This window comes from Aspergillus affinis (assembly GCF_023601865.1).
Source record: "Aspergillus affinis strain CMG 70 chromosome Unknown NODE_60_length_195438_cov_84_765746, whole genome shotgun sequence".
Taxonomy (NCBI): Eukaryota; Fungi; Ascomycota; class Eurotiomycetes; order Eurotiales; family Aspergillaceae; genus Aspergillus; species Aspergillus affinis.
In genome coordinates this window covers 85213-103610 of record NW_026515841.1, presented here as the reverse complement: position 1 = coordinate 103610, position 18398 = coordinate 85213, and the positions used below count along the sequence as shown (strand labels likewise).

General features: G+C 53.4%; 7 protein-coding genes across 7 annotated transcripts; 2 read left to right on the top strand and 5 right to left on the bottom strand.

Annotated features, from left to right (window-relative positions):
* Nucleotides 1-410: 410 nt before the first annotated feature.
* KD926_008927 (RNA polymerase II mediator complex middle subunit MED1) lies at nucleotides 411-2798 on the bottom strand (the record flags this gene model as incomplete). Its single annotated transcript, XM_053101511.1, has 2 exons — nucleotides 411-1097; nucleotides 1155-2798. 2 exons carry the CDS (start codon nucleotides 2796-2798, stop codon nucleotides 411-413), a joined length of 2331 nt encoding a protein of 776 aa, XP_052954922.1.
* A 530-nt stretch (nucleotides 2799-3328) lies between these two features.
* Nucleotides 3329-4371, top strand: KD926_008926 (uncharacterized protein; the record flags this gene model as incomplete). The annotated part of the gene is made up of 5 exons (XM_053101510.1): nucleotides 3329-3424; nucleotides 3518-3918; nucleotides 4058-4137; nucleotides 4208-4238; nucleotides 4302-4371. 5 exons carry the CDS (start codon nucleotides 3329-3331, stop codon nucleotides 4369-4371), a joined length of 678 nt encoding a protein of 225 aa, XP_052954921.1.
* A 243-nt stretch (nucleotides 4372-4614) lies between these two features.
* On the bottom strand, nucleotides 4615-5964 carry KD926_008925 (SOS response-associated peptidase; the record flags this gene model as incomplete). Its single annotated transcript, XM_053101509.1, has 2 exons — nucleotides 4615-5318; nucleotides 5436-5964. 2 exons carry the CDS (start codon nucleotides 5962-5964, stop codon nucleotides 4615-4617), a joined length of 1233 nt encoding a protein of 410 aa, XP_052954920.1.
* Nucleotides 5965-6453: 489 nt separating this feature from the next.
* On the top strand, nucleotides 6454-7881 carry KD926_008924 (TPR domain protein; the record flags this gene model as incomplete). The annotated part of the gene is made up of 1 exon (XM_053101508.1): nucleotides 6454-7881. The coding sequence occupies one exon, from the start codon at nucleotides 6454-6456 to the stop codon at nucleotides 7879-7881; it is 1428 nt and encodes a 475-aa protein (XP_052954919.1).
* A 717-nt stretch (nucleotides 7882-8598) lies between these two features.
* Nucleotides 8599-11818, bottom strand: cpcB (40S ribosomal RACK1 domain-containing protein; the record flags this gene model as incomplete). The annotated part of the gene is made up of 6 exons (XM_053101507.1): nucleotides 8599-9024; nucleotides 9301-9618; nucleotides 9763-9889; nucleotides 10085-10251; nucleotides 10844-11259; nucleotides 11347-11818. The coding sequence occupies 6 exons, from the start codon at nucleotides 11816-11818 to the stop codon at nucleotides 8599-8601; spliced, it is 1926 nt and encodes a 641-aa protein (XP_052954918.1).
* A 627-nt stretch (nucleotides 11819-12445) lies between these two features.
* KD926_008922 (emp24/gp25L/p24 family protein) lies at nucleotides 12446-13453 on the bottom strand (the record flags this gene model as incomplete). The annotated part of the gene is made up of 4 exons (XM_053101506.1): nucleotides 12446-12464; nucleotides 12570-12864; nucleotides 12949-13075; nucleotides 13247-13453. 4 exons carry the CDS (start codon nucleotides 13451-13453, stop codon nucleotides 12446-12448), a joined length of 648 nt encoding a protein of 215 aa, XP_052954917.1.
* Nucleotides 13454-14267: 814 nt separating this feature from the next.
* KD926_008921 (uncharacterized protein) lies at nucleotides 14268-18146 on the bottom strand (the record flags this gene model as incomplete). The annotated part of the gene is made up of 2 exons (XM_053101505.1): nucleotides 14268-15608; nucleotides 15696-18146. The coding sequence occupies 2 exons, from the start codon at nucleotides 18144-18146 to the stop codon at nucleotides 14268-14270; spliced, it is 3792 nt and encodes a 1263-aa protein (XP_052954916.1).
* Nucleotides 18147-18398: the final 252 nt, after the last annotated feature.

Here is an 18398-nt window from a genome sequence, read left to right as displayed (position 1 = left end):
GCAGTCATTTCTAGTCCCTCACATATACATAGTTCAGTATCAGGAACTGCCACATGCAGACAGGTTCCTAGACCCTGAAGCCAGTGGCAACTCATCCCCAAGGAATCCAAGTGGGACAGGCTCCTGCAGGTACCTCCTGCGCCAATTGCTGGAAAGCTTAGCTTAACTCTCTAAACTGGATCTCAAAATGCACGGCGTCTCAGGTGACCGGCCTGCAACGCTGGCCGTGATGAATCAGCGTCTTCACATCCCAATCAGCTTGATCGAATCGAAGCTCTCGGTTCTCTCTCTCTCTCTCGGTCTCGGTCTCGGTCTCTCCACTCAGGCGCAGCTTGAACTGCGTCCTAATCCAACCATCCCAATTCAATCCAATCCAATGCCTCTTCCACCTCCGAACGAGGAAAGGGTGATCACCCAGCATTTCGCTGTCGTAACCATCGTAGGATCCATTCGACCAAGATGCCAATATCTTGAGACACTTCGAATACTCGGGCGATTTTGCTTTGCAGTTCGGCGGCTTCACTCTTCGTGCCGTCGGCTCCTTGTGTGTCCATGCCGTCGACACCGGGGGTTTCGTCGTCCAGTAACCCTGCCATGTCCACGACCGCGATGCGCCCGTTCACACCGACTTCCAAGCTGACGGAGACCTTGCTCAGGACGGGTCGACCGATGGGCGACATGGGCGCCTCCGGCCTCGTATCGTCAACGGCGAAAAGAAGCATGATGACGGGCGGTTGTCCGAGTTGGGTCCGCAGCGTCACGTCTACTTTCACTTCATCCTCCGGAGTGAAGGTGTCTTCCACAGAGTCAGCTGGCGCCTGGGGGTCTTTCGTTTTGGTGTTCACGAGCCCGGCCGTCTGAGTAGATCCCCTTAATAGCCAGTTAAGTTTGCCCTCGTTGGGGTCTTTGTTGCTCAGGACAACAACCCCATTCTTTCCCGCGGGCTTGCCTGGTAGGCCTGGGCCTGAGAATTTCAATTCTCTCGTCAACTGGACACCCGGGTTGTGTGTTTGGGATTCTTTTCCGTTGTCATCCTTGGGAGGAGCGTTGAAAATATTGCGGATGGTATTCGCCACAAATGCGTATTGTCGTAGAGTCTGTGACCCCCACATTAGTTTCAGTACTTTAAATCAGATGATGCAGACCCGACTTACCGGAAGAATATCAGCGAGTTGGCGAGGATGAGAAAAGGGAAGGTCACGTATTGTCTTTCCCCCCGTAGCTTCAAATGGTTGGAAAGTGTAGCTGTGCTGCTTGGTACGAGACCGGCCTTCCATGTCGACTGACTGGACTGGAATTGTGCGCTTCTTGCGATTTTGCTGAGATGCCTCCTCCGAGCCGAGACCCATCGCGCCTGTCGACGACAATGGCGACCATCCCGGGGCCAATAACCCGTCGTAGGTGACCATCTTGAATTCCTGGGGTAGCTGGATCCCGAGGTGTCTGTAGATCTCCGAGGCCGGGAGGATCGGTAGATCGAGCGGTGGCTCAAATCGAGCAACGAAACGACGGTTGGGTTGGGAGCCTAGCATGCCAGAGTCCAGAGCCATTGCATCAGAGTGGTTTTGTGACAAGGTGACTGGCGGTTCGGTCCAGTTCACGACCACCGTTTCAGACTCGGAGGCATCGTTTGCGGACGATGGCTCGTTCCCATTGTTCATCACGATCAAGGCCTCGGGGCCTATCCACTCCTTCGACACTCGCAAGGACGGATATCCCTCTTCGCACTCGACGATAATATTCCACCGGCCATTAAGATCCACCGGCTCGTCATCTGACGATTGTGCAGGCGGTTGGTCGACCGCCATCTCGTCGGCGGAATTCTTCTTGTGCTTCGCATCCTGAACCTGGGCCTGCTGCACCCAGTAATTCAAGTTCAAGCCCACGCGCCCTTCCTTATGTAGACACGGACGACCAACCAAACCCCGGCAGAGATGATCATAGAGCCCGGAGAATTTGCCACGGTTCTCCTCCCCATCCCACACCCGCTTATAGCTCTGATACAAACCCTCAATGGCCTCGAAACAATTCACCTCCTGACTCAACCGATCATGTCTGGCCAGCCACTGCAGATTCTCATGGAACCCTGCCAACGACTTCCAGATGCCCTTCTCCCCATCCTCCGGCGGCTGGATCAGATCGCGCTTCAGCACCGCCGTGGCCTCTTCCCTGGTTTCCCCTTCCGGCGTGTCCGGCGTCGCATACTTCAAGCTCACATCCTTGACGGTATTTAAACCCCGATGGAAATCAATCTCCAGGTCCACGAAGTTCCCCGCAATGTTGAGATTATCCTCCTGCCAGATCGACTCGAACCCTTCCAGCTGGCCGAGACGCTCGATGCCTTCCCGACACACACCCCGACCCGCTACCCGGGTTCGTAGAAGCTGCACCAAGTCATCGAGATGTCGTCGTCGCTCTTCGTCGCTGTCTCGCGCCGTGCCGAGCTTCAGTCCCTGCATGCCCAGCGCCTGGATGTCGCTCTCGTTCATCCCGGACGGTACCAGTCCGTCATGGACGGCCGGCGACGGACTGATCCCGCTGTAGCCGCCGAGCGCGAGAAGAGCTGACGGGGAGCTGAACGCGACGGGGTCTTCGGGCCCGGCGGTCGCCGCCAGAGGCGTGGCGTACTGATGCGAGGGGGCCGGCTGGTGGTTGCCGTGTGCGGGGCCCGAAATGGACGGGGTGCGCGCTGACGGCGACTTATGGGACATCGGTCGGGTCATGGGTCCTGAGGGGCGAGGGGACGAGGTGAGATGGGTGGGCGTTGCGCCGGGATTCTTGGATGACGGGGTCGCCATGGTGGGTTTTCGCTCTGGACGACGTCCCAGGAATAATTGAGCACGGTCAACAGATCGGGTCAATCGAAATCAAAAGGGGTATCGTATGTAGCTAAAAGAAGATCAATCACTCAGTAGCCTCGATGGTGGTGCCAATCGCATGAGTGCGCATAGTTTCGTTCGTTTCGTCGTGGTGAACTGAAAGACACAAGCCAAGAAAGAACAAAATTAGAAAGAAAAAAAAAAAAAAAAAACCTATGGATTAGACGGGGAGAAATCCAGGAAGCGCCAATACCATTCCCCCCTCAAAGAAAGTCCAAGAACGCTGCAAAGCACAGGAAGAGGAGCTCAGGTCGCAAGCGCAACTGGTCGGGTCGATCTGATCTGCAACAATGAAACGCGCAGTCACATGAGTTTGTCCTGTTTGCTCGGACAGCGTCATAGCCATTGCTTTTCTCAGTAGTCCAGTCGGTCCTCTACATCTTTACAGATTCCTTATCCCTCTTAAATTGAATTGAACCATCATTCCAATCAATTGAACTACGGCCATCATGCTGGTCTTACGCTCTTTCATCCGCCAACCCGGCATCTCATCTCGATTTTCCCAGATCCGCAGCGTATCAACTCTAGAAGGCCATCCTCACATAGTCAGTTCCTCCACCACCTATCTACTTCTTTCCATACAATCCCTCCCTCACGCTATTTTCTCCAAGCCAGCCCAACTAACTAAGATAAAATAGTACACCTTCTCTAAGAATGGCACGCACATCCTCTCCCTCCTCCCAACAACCCCCCCCAACGCGACGCTCTCCATCGGCCTAACATCGAAACTCCCACCCACACCGGACTCCTTCCGCGAGAATCCCCGCTTCCTGGAGATTCTGCAAGACGTGCTCGCCGAGCACGGACACCAGGACCCCGATGCCGTCTCCCAAGCCCAGGTCATGGTGTCGACGGCCGGCGCAAATCTCAGCTCCGGCGGCGTACTGTTGACCGGGGGCCGGGCAAGGCGTAGACGCGGAGAGACGGCGGATTTGAGTGGCGGGGCGAGTGGACAGGGAGGTGCTGGGTCTGCGGGGAGGGGTGGGTGGATTCATTTGTCGGATGGGAGGAGGCCACCGGAGTATGGACGGATTGCTTGGTGAGTTTCCTTTTTTTTTTTTTTTTTTTTTGTCTCCGCCCTCTTTTTTCCCCCTCTTCTTCTTCTTCTTCTTTTGCGCTGGGCGATAGGGAGGGTATCTGTGATATGTATGGGGTTGACTGACTGACTGGTTATACAGGCCAGAGGATATCTTTGGGAGTTTGGAGGTAGATGGAAATGGTAGCTTTGTTGGAGGAAATGGGAATTATCAGTCGAGTGGTAGGTGTTGCTGCCTGTCTTGCTTAGGGGTGTGAGGCTTGGTTGGATGTGAGCTGATCTTCTATTATAGGTACCTATCGCATGGTGACGAGGGATGGATTGTAAGTTCCTCTTTTCCATTCTCATACAGACCGCGTGGTGATGCTGACTAACTTTTCTTATAGCTTCGGACTGAGCCCTTTCCTGAGAGAGAAGCTGGTTCAGAAGTTGCGCGAGATTGAGTCTCAATTCTAATAGAGCCTGGCCTGTCAGAATGCCAGGAGCTCAGTTCGCAAAATGGGAAAGGCCAATTTGGTCATCTGTAGAACTATATAATGAATTGTATTATATTTGATGTCTCTGGTAATTTCCGCTGCTAAATAGGCAGTAAATGAATGAGCTTCATCTCATTGCAATCAAATGCATTGCCATATGGGCCCAGCCCTAATTCCAGTCATATTAAAGTCCCCCGAGATATGCAGACTTGAAAACTGATAATCACTTGCCAAAAAACTTCGTGATCCGCTGCGATCCATCCGACGCCTTCTTGCTGTCCGCCTTCTTTGGCGGTTTTTGATTATGCGTGGCACTGCGTGTCTTCCTTCCCGAAGGCACGGTCAGCCGTTTCGACAGCGATGGCGAAAACTGTCCTTGGGCCTTTTGCGGCGACGGAGTATGTTCCTCGAGCTTCGGCTTCTTCGGGTCGTCCGTGTCCGCGCCCTCACCTGGCCCTTGGTCGTCATGTTCTCGCTTAACACCCGATACTGGCTTCGGTGCATGATCCTCGCTCCACTCATCATCCTTCGTCGGTCTCTGCTCGCTTTCATCTTCCTCTACTTTCGGCTCTTTAGTTGGCACTGGTTTCTCCACAGGAGCCGGCTCAGACTTCTCTTTCGCGTTGGCGAAGAAATTCGCGATGTTGTTCTTATTCTCCTTACTGGCCACGGGGACCATGAAATCCGGCGAGTTGTTGCCCACTTTGCCCACCTCCTTGGAGACGGCATAGCACTCTAGCTCACCCTCGTAGGGCTTCAGCACGGACTGTAGTTCCTTCGACCACGTCGTACGCGTCGGATCCAGCCATGTCTTCATGGCGTCGCTACCTGGCTCGAGGATCACGGGCATCCGATCATGGAGGAACTTCAAGTAGGGGTTTGATGAGGTCGTGATGACGGTATATGTGAAGAGGGGTTCTTCGGAGTCTGTGATTCCCGGGATCTTCGTTAGTTTCACGCCAACACCAACATACACCACCTAATATCCCCAAGAACGAATCTCCCCCCGAAAGGAGAAGGAGACAGAGGGGAGGAGAAACGAACCATCAAACGAAACACAGTCCCACAACCCGGCAAAGAACATCAAATCCCCATCCTTCCGTTTCACGAAATGCGGGACCTTCTCCTTCCCGCTGGGTCCCTTCTTCAACCACTCGTAGAACCCCTGGCAGATGACCACGCACCGCTTCTTGCGCTTCATAGACGTCCACATGCCGCGGTCCTCGACGAGCGAGTCATCGCGGCAGTTGATCGTGCGCATGAGGGTTCCGTAGTCTAGTAAGCGCTTGGTCCACGAGGGCACGAGGCCCCATTTCATAGCTTGGAGTTTGTAGTGGGCGCGGGCCTTGGAGTTGCTGCTGGGTGAGGTAAACTTGGGAGGGCCATTCGCGGGGTTAGTTTCTTGTTCGTTTTCGGGAGAGTTGGGATTCGTGTTTGAGGGGTGGTGGTGATGTTCTTCATTGGGGCTGTCGGCGCGGTAGATGGCGCCGTTGTATCCCGGGGCGAAGTTGTAGGTTTCGCGAATTGAGTCATCAGGGGGTGCGTCGTCGACTTGTAAGCCTTGTTCTTGCATCCGATTGCGGATGAAGAGCATGCGCTGGGTTTATTTGGTCATTTACCTATACGGTTTGTTGATTGTGTAGTTGATGATGGGAAGGACGTACCACGCCTAATGCATATCGTCCACACATTGGAGTAGATTTCCTCAACGGGTCAAATGGGATATGAGGGTCATAAATCGATGCAATAAGATGCCAATCACATTATGGTAGAGGTAGATGTGAAAACAAAGAGAGAGAGGATGGAGGAGTTCTGGGAATGCGACGTCATATGAAAGCGGAAGCTTGGGCCACCTCCGCCGGCGGACTTTCGTTCTTTTCTTCTCACCTCGACTTTCTCCGCCGTCCGTTCTACATGCAATAACCACCACCACGTTCACCTCTCTTTCTCACCCATCTTCGAACCGATCTATACCATCATAAATCAACCCTCAAACACTCATGCCAACACCCAATTAATCAAGTCAATCGCCCCCCCTCACCAACAAACAGAAACAACCAGCATGTTCAACGCAACCACCCGGCGCGCCTGCGCCCTCACCCCCAAGACCCGAATCCTCCAACACCACAACCAACCCTCTTCGCGCTCAATATCCCACCTCCACGCCCGCCCCCGCCCCAATGGCCCAAACTATACCCGATCGCGCCTCCCCACGGGGGGATCCGCTCAACAAACCCGGTCCCTCTCATTCATGCAACGCATGAAACTCGGCTTCCGCGCCGCCTCGAAAGACATCTGGCGCAAGAACCCGATTCTCCTGCCTTTGGCGCTCTTCTCGACGGCCGGCGCCACCCTGATCTTCACGTACATCGCCTACACGGAATTCACGACGGTCGGGCCGCAGTACCACAAGTTCCCGCCGCCGGTGGTGCAGTCGCTGCGCACGGCGGTGTATTATACGGAGGTGGATCTGAACCCGCCGAAGGCGCTGGAGGCGTATAAGAAGGCGTTGCATATTGCGGTTGAGATGGGGATGCATCCGTTCTCGGATGAGGTGGTGGGGATTAAATTGCAGGTGGCGATGATGTTGGAGAAGGCGGGGTTGGCGAAGCCGGCGGTCGAGGTGCTGGAGAGGACGAAGAAGGAGGTGTTGCAGTGGGTTGAGGAGGGGAGGAAGAAGGAGGAGGAGGATGCGAAGAAGGGAGAGAAGAAGGAGGAGGTTGCGCTGGAGGTGACGGATCCGGAGCTGCTGGAGGAGCAGCGCAAGATGCAGGAGGTAGAGGCGTACGAGCACGTGCAGCGGGATAAGGCGCTGAAGAAGGCCGTCGGGATCGAGATGAAGTTGGCGGAGCTGTACTCGAGCGATCATATCCAGGAGGACGCTAAGGGGGAGGCAGCGCAGGTGGCTGCGGTAGAGCTTTGTCTGGAGGAGATGAGACGGCGACAGCGCCTGGGTCTGCCGGTGGGTGGCGGATCGCAGGACAACGACGCCTGGTTGAATCTGACGGAGATCGCCACCGCGCTGTCGGATCTGGCGTCGCGATACACCGACCAGGACAAGCATGAGCTCGCCATGCCGCTGTACCTTCGCGCTCTGGACCTCCTCCGAGTCGCCGAGGGCGACCAGCCCACGTGCAAGCAGGTCGTGCTGCTCAACGACGTCGCCAGCGCCATGGCGGGACAGGCCCAGAAGCCGATCCGGGCGGCGGACTCCAGCGCGGCGCGCAATCAGCTCGTCGAGGCAGCGAAACAGTGGGCTCAGAAGTCCATCGAGGTCGCTGCGAGAATCCAGCCGCCTGTCCGTGACGAGGACTGCGATGCGTCCTGCGTAGCGGCAACTTACAACCTCGGTGAACTGGCGGAACTACAGAACAAGCCCAAGGATGCGGAGAAGTTCTACAAGCAAGCCAAGTCCCTAGCGCAGGGTCTTCGATTCGAAGAAGGAATTGCGATGGCCGACGGTGCGCTGAGAAGAGTGACGAAAAAGTGAACGAAACTCCCCTCGAAGATTAACTATATATCTTGACTCAACTCAGAAAATGTACAATATATAGATAGGATAGAATGCAACTACGCAGCACAGCAGATACAAAACAAGACGAAGACTCATGTGTTAGCCGTAGCTATAGGAAAAGACTACATTAGTGGACAGGATCTACAACTGCTCCAAAGCTACTCGGGCAAACAAGCAGTCTTAGCATGAACCCACAAGAGGAATACGAGGACAGGACAAGACAAGACAAGCAATGATCCAAAAGACTTTCACATCTTCGAAGAAAAAAGTGGTGGTATTAGAACATCGCATGTCTTTTCCATCACAAGATACCAGACACTGGAGTCAAGTGATGTTTAAAGTTCAAGACATGTTTTAGAAAAACCGCCCCGGAGACGAGTTATCTTTCTCAAAAGAAGAATCCAACTAAGGAGCCTTTTAGAAAAAAGTCCACGTCTCCAGAGGGGGGTACTTCATTGCTCATGGCTTCATACATCCCAAACCAATTGCCTGCCCATGAATTTTAAGGGAAAGAAAAAAAAACAATCGAACAAAGGTAGTAAAAAAAAAAATTTGGAAAATAAAATGGTTATTTCTTTCCTCTCATTTGTCTCTTCTCTCTCCTTTCAAGGTTTTTTTGTGTTCCCTTCCCTGTTTTTTCGAACATTTAAACAAGCTCACGGTTATAAAATGTTTTAGTTTTTATCTGAAAATCTATGCCCGCGACATGACACCCCAAGCACGGATCTTGTTGTCAGTGTAACCAGCGAACAGAGTCTGGCCATCAGCAGACCAGGCCAGAGACACACACTCGGGCTCACGGCTCTTCTTGCCCTTCTCGATGTACTCGGGCTTGAGCTCGTCAACCTTGCTCTTCTTCTCGAGGTCGAAGATGGTGATGCTGGTCGTGGTGGCAGCGCAGAGCCAGTAGCGGTTGGGGGAGAAGACAAGGGCGTGGATCTCGTCACCAGCGTGGAGGGAGTAGAGGTGCTTGGACTCGTTCAGGTCCCAGAGCATGGTGGTACCGTCCTTACCACCGGAGGCGCAGAGGGAGCCATCGGGGGAGATGGTGACGGTGTTGATGTTACCGGTGTGACCGATGTGGTCGGTCTGGAGGCGGCAGGAGGCGAGCTCCCAAACCTATTGAGATGTTGGTTAGCTTTCATGAAACCTTTTCCAAATTCTCATATCATTCCTCGGAAGGGTGAATAAATGGCGAAAGAGTGATTTTGATAAAAAATCGCAATTTGTTTGGTGTCCATCAGGCATTGGGTGATTTTTTGTCTCATGGCCATAAGGCTCTGAAGTAGCAAATACGTAGATATGCAAACATCTTCTGGAAATTCAAAACAAGTCTCGGCCTCGCTTCGAGCGCACGAGTGGGAGGGGGTATCAAAAAAGAGAGAAAATGCATACCTTCACGAGCTTGTCCCAGCCGGAGGAGACAATGACGGGGTTCTGGGGGTTGGGGCTGAAGCGAACGCAAGAAACCCAGTCGGCGTGGCCCTTCTCGGTGATGGTGAACTTGCAGTCACCAAGGGTGTTCCACAGCTTGATGGTGCGGTCACGGGATCCGGAGACAATCTGGCGGTTGTCGGCGGAGAAGGAGACGGAGAGGACGTCGTTGTTGTGGCCAACGAAGGTACGGGTGGTCTCGCCGGTCGAGAGCTCCCACAGGCGGAGGGACTTATCCCACGAGGCGGACAGAGCGTAGGCACCGTCGGAGGAGATAACCTATAAACACCAAAATCCCACACGGTCAGCCGAAAAAATCTGTCTTCCGATCCTTCTGTCTGATTTTCTCGCAACCCAGCTTCGCGAAGAGGGGTTCTCGATCTCAAAGGGGAGGGTAAAATGAAAAGGTTTCGTAAGACATACACAGTCCGAGACGATGTGGGAGTGACCCTCGAGGCTGCGCTTGGGGTAACCGTAGGCCTGGTCGTCGCGGGTGAGGTTCCAGATGATCAGAGTCTTGTCGCGACTGCCAGAGAGCAGCATGTTGGGGCTAGAATCGAGAGAAAGAGATACATGTCAGAAAACCCAATTCCATATATATGAAAGCGATCATGTATGCATCCACCGAAATCCAGCCCATGTTCCAAAGAATCATTGTCTTTTTTTTTCATCATGAAATTTTTTGGACATGTTCCTATTTCGGTATGGATTTGATCGAAATTGCAGGTGCCGGGATTTCCCTTACTTCTCCAGAGAGGTGGCCAGGGAAGTAACCCAGCCATTGTGACCCTCGAGGGTGCCGCGAAGGACCAGCTGCTCAGCCATGTTCGGAGTCTGGGAGACGATGGAAGGGGGACCGCGAGAGGAGAGAGGAGGATGAACGCGGGCGGAGCAATTGTCGTTGACTCTGGGCTGGGGATAAAATCACAGCGTTCGACGATGGAGGAGCACAAGGCCCAAACCCTAACCTACTTTGCCGGCGCCCGCTTGTTGTGGAATCACGTGGCGGGAAGCCCTAACAAGCGAGTCACGTGGTATATACTGGACAATGCTTCGTGTCTGGGACTACGGTGTACGAAGTCGGAACACCTATTCTATTCTTGTATATTCTATGTCGGTGTTGTTCCTAATAGAACTCCATTTCCGAGAATATCGCACCCGTGAAACTCGTACGACTCGACCATTACGTCTAGATCGAGACAACACCCAGACCCGACACATGCAGTTACTGACATTCATCCAATGATATCATCTATCATCTATAGCTATGCCTAGCTATATACGGAATATAAGTTGGATATCAACTCAAACAACTGACCGATATAATCACACCTTCATATCACATACCCCATATCCCTCAAGCGGAACAAAACAAGCAAATCTTATAAAGATTATACAACCAACAGCGTAGTACATACAATATGTTACAGCCTCGACAGAAACTATACATCACCACCCCATCCCCCAAGTCCTACTACCTCCACCATCCTCAAGAATCAAACACCTTAATATTCGGCATCCTCCCCAACCCACTCCCACCGGTCTTCTTATTCTTCGCCGCATGGAACCCCGTGGCGCTATTATCTTGCACATGAGCTCTCAGCAGATTCAAGACCTTCGAGTCGGCCCATCGAGCCGGAACGGGCCGATATGCAGCCTTGAACGCGCCGACTGTCTGCGTCCACTCCCCGCTCTTGGCCCCGGTGCGCTTCCAGGTTTCCGTCGGCGTGTCCGAGGCCACGCTCGAGGCCTCCTCCGCCGGCGGATCCTGCGTCGCCCAGTAGTAGATGTCCCAGTCGTTTTCGTCCAGGAAGCGGTCGAATTCCTCTAGTTGCGCCTTGTCCATCTTGGCGAGGTAGACGTCCGCAAAGGTCGAGAGGAGGAGATCGGATTCGAGAATTCCGCGTTTGCGGCTTTGGTCTGCATTTCGTGTTAGCATCTTCTCTTATTACCTCTTCATATCATCCCAGCCAGCGAATAAGATAAGAAAGGAGAAGGGGAACTGACAAAGCAACCTCGCCCTCATCGTAGCCAAATCCTCCCCCGTGCGTTTCAACGGCTCAACCTTAAACGTAATCCCCTCCATCTCACCAACGCCAAGCTCCGGCTTCTGCGCTCCAGGCTGCTGTCTACCACCCGTGAAGTGCTCAACCTTGCCGGGGTACGCATCCGCCGGCCTGTAGTTCGGATCGACCGAGTTCAGCATCTCGGGCGGAGCGGGCTTCTCGCCGACCTTCGGGTAGTCCTTGGTCATGGTGGAGGTCGAGTGCGGGACGAATTGGTTGGGGGGCTTCGAGGTCTGATTCTCGCGATACTGGGCCGTATTCGACGATGAGGCGTCTGAGTCTCGTTCACTGTTGCCATCTTTCGCGCGGACTGCTGAGATGCCGAACGAGCGACGGGGGAGGAGAGGCGTTGAGCGGATTGACGACGCGGAGGGTCGGAGGACGCGGTGCATGAGTCGCGGGGCGGACATCATGGTCTTTATTTCAATGGTTTTTGTTTGAGAAAGATTGAGAAATCTGGGAGGAGAGGGCGAGAAGGGAATGGCGAATGGTTAAGCTATTAGAGCCGATGAATAATTGACGGGATTGACATCATCCGGAGGTAACGGTGCAAGTAGCCTGTTTGTGGTGTTTGCAGGGGCCAAACATCGGACCAACCGAGATATGCCGATTTCCAAGATCAAGCATCTCAAGTAGTTCTGGGAAATATGACTAGTTTCTAGTAGCCTATATACTATCTCTCTGTTTAAGAGCTTTCAATACTTGTGATCCACAAATCAACCGTCTAAATATAACAACACCTCAACAGTATAATCAGTTCTACAAAACACTATACATTGCCTAACATCACGCCTCCCATTCTTAGTGTATAATTCATAGGATCATAAGTATTCAAACAGTGTAGACGTCAAAGATATGTCCGAGACTACATAAGATTCGAAAGAAGACCAACAACAACTCGGCACAAAATGCATTGTAAAACTCCGTATTTTGTCATGAAGAAAAAATGAAAATAAAGAAGCAACAAACAGCATCAAGCCGCCTTCTTCTTCTTCCCAACCGGACAGCAACCCCGAACGAGAAAGGAAAGAATGTCGAAATTAGATGAGATGCTTGGATCTATGATTGATCAAAAACACAGCCGTTAGTTGCAATGATCTCAAGCCGCAGGTAGGGAGCCAAAAAAAAAAAAAGGTTTAGGGCAAGAAAGGAAAATGAACATACCGGAAATAAGCCCGCAGGTAAACCACCTGCCAAGCACCCAATCCCATCAGCATACCCATCGTCCCGAAAGCGAACCACTTGACACGCTCGTTGGTGCTCTCGTTGGTATCGCGTAGCTTTTGCTCACGCGCCCGTAGGTACTCCATCTCGCTGACGACCTCGGCCACCATCTCCTCCATCCGGCGGAGATCGGCCTCGATGGGCTTGAGCTTCTCGTGCTGTTGGATGCTGGACCAGTCCCGGGCGTCGGCACCGATGTCGACGTCGAGTTCAATGGACCGGTAGAGGTTGCCCCCTGTGAGAACCGTTAGATATCATGCCCGTAATGCCACGTGGTGGATTATGGGTTTCCCCGTGGACTGGAACGGAAAGTACTTACTACCGGTAGTAAGCAGGTTCTCGAAACACACGTCGAAGGAAGTGTCGGCGGGAGGAGTGAATGTCTGACGGGTCTCTCCGACGATGTCCCTAGGACGGCCATGGTTATTGCCCAGGGAGTCTTTAATCTGCATCAAACGAAAAGATCAACCCGTTAGTATATAAGCCAGAATTATGACGGGAAAAAAAGGGACATGAAGAGCTTCATTGAGCGCCGATCCCAAAAACAACCACCAACAAATAATCCAACGATCACAGCCCAAGAAATAAACACCCTCAAGCAAAATAACCACACATACCTCCATATTAACGACCTGCCCGTCACCCTTCGTACCACCCACAATAGCAGTCACCTGGACCAGCTGATCCTTAAGGGCGAAGTTGCGTATACATCGCTCGTTCTTGCCGCTGACGGCGGGGAGGTCGAAGTGCAGCGCGGAGGAGAGCTGGACCAGACACAGGAACAGAAGACCGAGGACGGACCTCATCGTGAACGAAGACCCCATGGTCGATTGGTGGATTGTCGCAGAGGTCGACACTGAAGGTGTTCTTGGGGAATTATTGAGTATCTTGAACAGCGGCCCATTGATGCCACGCCGCGCTCAAGGGGAACGATCTGTCCGGTAGGTCGGAGGATCATTGTTCCGGATCAACTTGGGCCACGCGTTTTCAGATAAATTGGCTGTGACCAAGGCATTATCATTATTTGATGTGTACGTTTTCAGATTGGCGAGGTATTTAATGATTGAAGTCTCTACCCACTTTTTCTTTTCAAGAAAATTATGATAGATTCAAAAGAATTCATTGTGGACAGATGTACTAATCCGCCCAAGCCTAATCCGGCAATATGAAAATAGTCACCAACAAAATCCCCGTAGAAAGCCGCCAATTTATCCCGTGGTATTGTGAAAAAAAGAAGAAAAAGAAAAAGAAAAGACCATCATACTCGGTATAATACCACTTTTTGATATCCAAAATCAGAAACCATTCGCGGTAGAATCAAGACTCCAAGAAGAATGTGACAAAATGGAGTATAAGAGAAGATATAAGGAGAACGAGAACCAAACCTATACGGTCAGAACCAATATAGGAAAGAAGAAAAAAAGATGAGGAAGAAGACAGGAGTATCACGGCAGGGATATAAACACCAAAAAGTAGTTCGTCATACGGCTCAGAACGCTTTCAAAGGACACATATCATCGCCAGCATATAGCAATTTCGTGTTTGCAACATGTCAAAACAAGAAAGGAGATCTCAAACGAAAGATTCAAAAAGAGAAGGGAAAATCGCGAAAGAATGTGTGGTTTCATGTAGCCCATATCAAGTTTCAACCTTCTTCCGGCGCACAAACAGACGGGAGAAGCCACTGCTCGATTCTTTGCTCTTGCCCCCAGCACTAGGCGGTGGAGTGCGGACAACAGGAGGCTCCGGGGGACCGGTGCTTCTGAGGAAATCAGCCAGGGAGCTGGTCTCTGTCTGCCGTTGTGAGACGGTGGGCATATTGTAAGAGTTCGACCGCGCTGCTGCATTTCGCTCCATGCCGATCTTGGTGGTATAGTTCGCCGAGACGACAGGAGGGTTGCTGGGTGCCGGCGGTTGGCGGAGGGAAGTTCGGGAGGTTTTCGTAGAGGGACCATTGCGAAGAAGTCGCGCCTTCATCGAAGAAGTGCCGCTAGAGGGGGCTTTTGCAGCGGACGCATTCACGAAAGGTTGCGGGGGTCCAGATGTAGCTGGTGGTGGAGCAGCGTTCATCAGGAAATCCATCAAGCTCTCTTCCTCGCGCTTGGGTGGTTTCGGTCCTTCCAGAAGCTCCTCCAGGTCCTCATCGTCATCATAATCGATGGCATAAGGATCAGGCACCCGACGCTGTTTCCGGGCGGGGCGCGGGTCATCAGAGACGGTGACAGGCTCCGGAGCCACCACAGGAGCTGGTCTCGGAGCGCTGGTCGGGGCCGGGACCCGGTTTGAAGAATCCAAAAGTCCCGTGTGAGAGCCAACGGAAGTTATAGACTTGGTAGCGTAGGAGTCATCCTGGGTGCTAATAATCGACGGGGCTTGGTTCTCGGCATAACTGGGTCCTAAGGACTGTAATTCGTCCGAGTCCATGGTATCGCGGAAAGGTGCAACGGTACGCGGGATGCGACGGGCCCCAGCAGTCGGCGGGCCCTCTCGAATAAAATCAATCAGATCAGAACTCTGGTCTCCCTTGGGAGCGACGGCAGGACGCGCCTGCAGTCGAGGAGCGCTAGGAGCAGCATGAGAGCTGCGGGCCGTGTTCGAAAGAGAGCTTGGAGGTCGAGTGAACTTCTTTGAGAAGTCTGCGGCATCGGAGAACCGACGAATGCGCGACTTCATGGTACTGGGACTAGGTGGTCCGTTTTTGACCGAGTTGGCAAACTCGCGGGTCGATCCAATGCTGGGCTTCGTATCACGAGAATGTCCTGCACTTGGTCTTGCCGGCGGCAAACTCATATTTGATGGCTGGATGGGTTTGTGTTTAGGCAGGTCGGACGATTTGGTTTTGGTGATGGATGGAAAATCCGCCTTAGCCATGCCGGAAGTGCCCGGACGTGGAGACGCAGGGGGTGCAGTGGATTTCAAGAAATCCGCCAGGTCAGCGGTATTGGATTGCTGGTTTCGCCAACGTGGAGAATCAGGTTCCTATTCAAGTCAGTAACCATGTCACCAAAGTCGAAATATTCCAAAATCAAGTTTTGGAAGACCAGCATAGAATGCATAAAAACATACCTCGATCTCTCGCATGTTTCGTGGAGTTAGAGTAAAATGAATTGTCTCCTCGCTGCGGATCAAATCATCCAAGTCCGCTTTTTCGTCATGCGACGAGGCCCTGCTTGTTTCAGAGGAGCTGCGCAGTTGGAGCGAGCTAGAGTCTCCCTGTCGAACAATTAAACCCTTTATTTTGGTGGAGACCTGCGATGTGGTGGAGCCGGCCGTTACGGGACGCTTATCGCGGTAGCTGCTGAAGCTTTCGGAACGGCGAGGCTTGGAGTAGCTCGAAGAGGCTGCAGAAGTCGTCGGTCGCCCTGACAGTCGCTGAACGGCCGCCCGTTCGGTACCTGAGCTGGTGGTGGACGCAGCCGGGCTCGAGCGCCCGTAGGGAGTTTGTTGATGGGTACTACCGCGGCGCAGGGGCAACGGACTGGGGCGTTGACGAACCCGCGAACTCTCGGAATACGCACTCTCGGCGGACGACAGCGGTCGGGGGGATTTTTCCTCGCTCGAGTTGTCGGTTGAGAAACGAGGCTGAGGGGTAACAGGGTCCGGGGAAGTCAGATCCGTGTCAGAAGTGTTCGACGCTTCGGTGCTGACGGCGGGTTGCGCCGGGGTGGAGTCTCCCCCTTGCGTTTGGGGCGGATCTTCGGCCACGGACTGCACCATTTGTTCGCTGCTGACGGCCGCAGTCGACCTGTCGTTTTTCCGACTGGGCCCCCGGCTCGATTTTCGCGGTCGCTGCACAGACGCCAACTTGGGCTTTTCGGCCATCCCTTGTCCCTCGATGATCTCGGCCTCCGAGTCAGGTTGATTCCGGTCACTCAGAGACGAGGCTCTCGTGCTGTTGGCCCGGCTGGTCACCACTTCGGCTGAGGCGCCAGATACCGAAGAGGTTGCCGCTGTATCTTGCCCGTTCGACTCTTCGGGGAAGCTGTCTGTCTCGGACTTCTTCGTGGGCGATTCAACCGAGGGCGAAAGCACTTGCTCCGGCTCCGTGGAATCCACAATGACGGGTTTCTTATCGGCAGTAGATTCGTCGTCTTCGTCATGTTCATACATGGTCTCCAGCTGCCGTCGTTCCTCTGACGAAGTAGGGGACGGATGGTCAGCGGTCTGGTCGTTTGTCTGTTCAACCTTAGGGGTTTCCTGGGGTGGTAAGGCGGCGCTGGAACCGGGCAAGGACCGCGACCGAGCATGTCGGTGTGTCTTTGCACTCTGCGGTCTTGGGGAAATCGGCGAGTTGCCGTTGAATGTCGGAGACCGTGGTGAGGGTAGAGTGAGCACCATCAGACTCCGAGGTCGCACTTTGTGCGCCACGACGGCTTCCATGGTTTGAATAACCTCACCGCCATCCGTATCAGACGCGAAACCGGGAACCTCAATTTCCTGCACGTCGTGCTCGTTCACAGGAATCGCGACGGAAGCAGGGTCCACGTCCGCAGGAGGCTCGGGCCTGGGACTGGGCTGTGAACGGGCTGGTAGGAACTCATCCACCGCCACACTTCCTCGCTGGCCACGCACGGGGAGGTGGCCAATCGTGCCGCGACGCCGAATGGATTCGCGAGAGGTCGCTCGAGACAAGTTGGGAGAGCGCGTGCGCTTCCTCCACGTGCGCCAGAGTCTTCCCAGGGTCGGGTTCAAAGCTAGTTTTTCCATGTCGAGATCTTCAACGACCAGGCGATCCATGGTGCTTCGTTCCGCGCCAGATTCGGCCAATTCATCATCAACTTTGCTCGACAGTCGAGATCGAGCCGTCTCGCCTGCAATCACCAAGGCCTTCTCGCCGAGGTATTCAATGATATGCGCCAGGAAGATGGCGGCAGCCGGGGTGATGTAGCCGATGTGGCTTGAAAACCTCTGGGGACCATCTTCGCCCTCGCCCAGGCCGTCCTGTTCGATGTATTCCTCCTCGTCGTCTTCCTCCATATCGCCTAATCGAGTGTACACCATGCACCGCAAGCGAGTCAACTTCCACGACCGGATGAGGTCGAACTCGGCACTTGGAGTCTGACCGCCAAACTGCTCGTCTTCCGGACCACCCATGTACTCACTCAGTTCCTCGTCTGCGGCCGACACGACTTCTTTCGCCAGTCGAGGCTTGAGAACCTCCGCCACTGCGGGTCGAATGCATGCCAACTGAGTGGACTTGGAGGAGGCAAGGATATTGTAGAGGAGATGGTCGAGAAAGCCATTCAAAGCGGAGAGGGCTTCAGGAGTGACGAGAGCGCTGGCTGGGGATGCATTGTCTTCTTCGTCGTCCACGAAGTCCGCGGCGTTGAACTCCTGGTCAGCGGTGACAATCTGAGCGGCGGCGGAGGATGCGATGAAACAAGGAGCCGGGTTCACGGCGGGGGGTACGAGGAGATGAAGTCGAGGGAGCTGAGAATCACTAGACATGCTGGTACTGCGCGAGCGCGAGACCGTCCTCCCCAGATCGAGAGATTCGGGTCCTTTGCTGGACTGCATGGTGGCTATATGTGAAGATCACATACAGTGACCGTCGGGGTTTTCTTATTGCTTATTGCTTATTCTTCGGGTCGTCAAAGGCGTCGGGGGATATAAAGAGAGTCACGAAGATGCTGTGTAAGTTTTGCGTTATTCGAGCACCGAGAGTTTCAAGAACACATAGGTCATCCTAGAACCATAAAAAGCGAAAGACTTCTTTTTTCGTCAGTCAGCCTGAATTTCTAATTAACACAGCCCGTTTGGGGGCGCTTC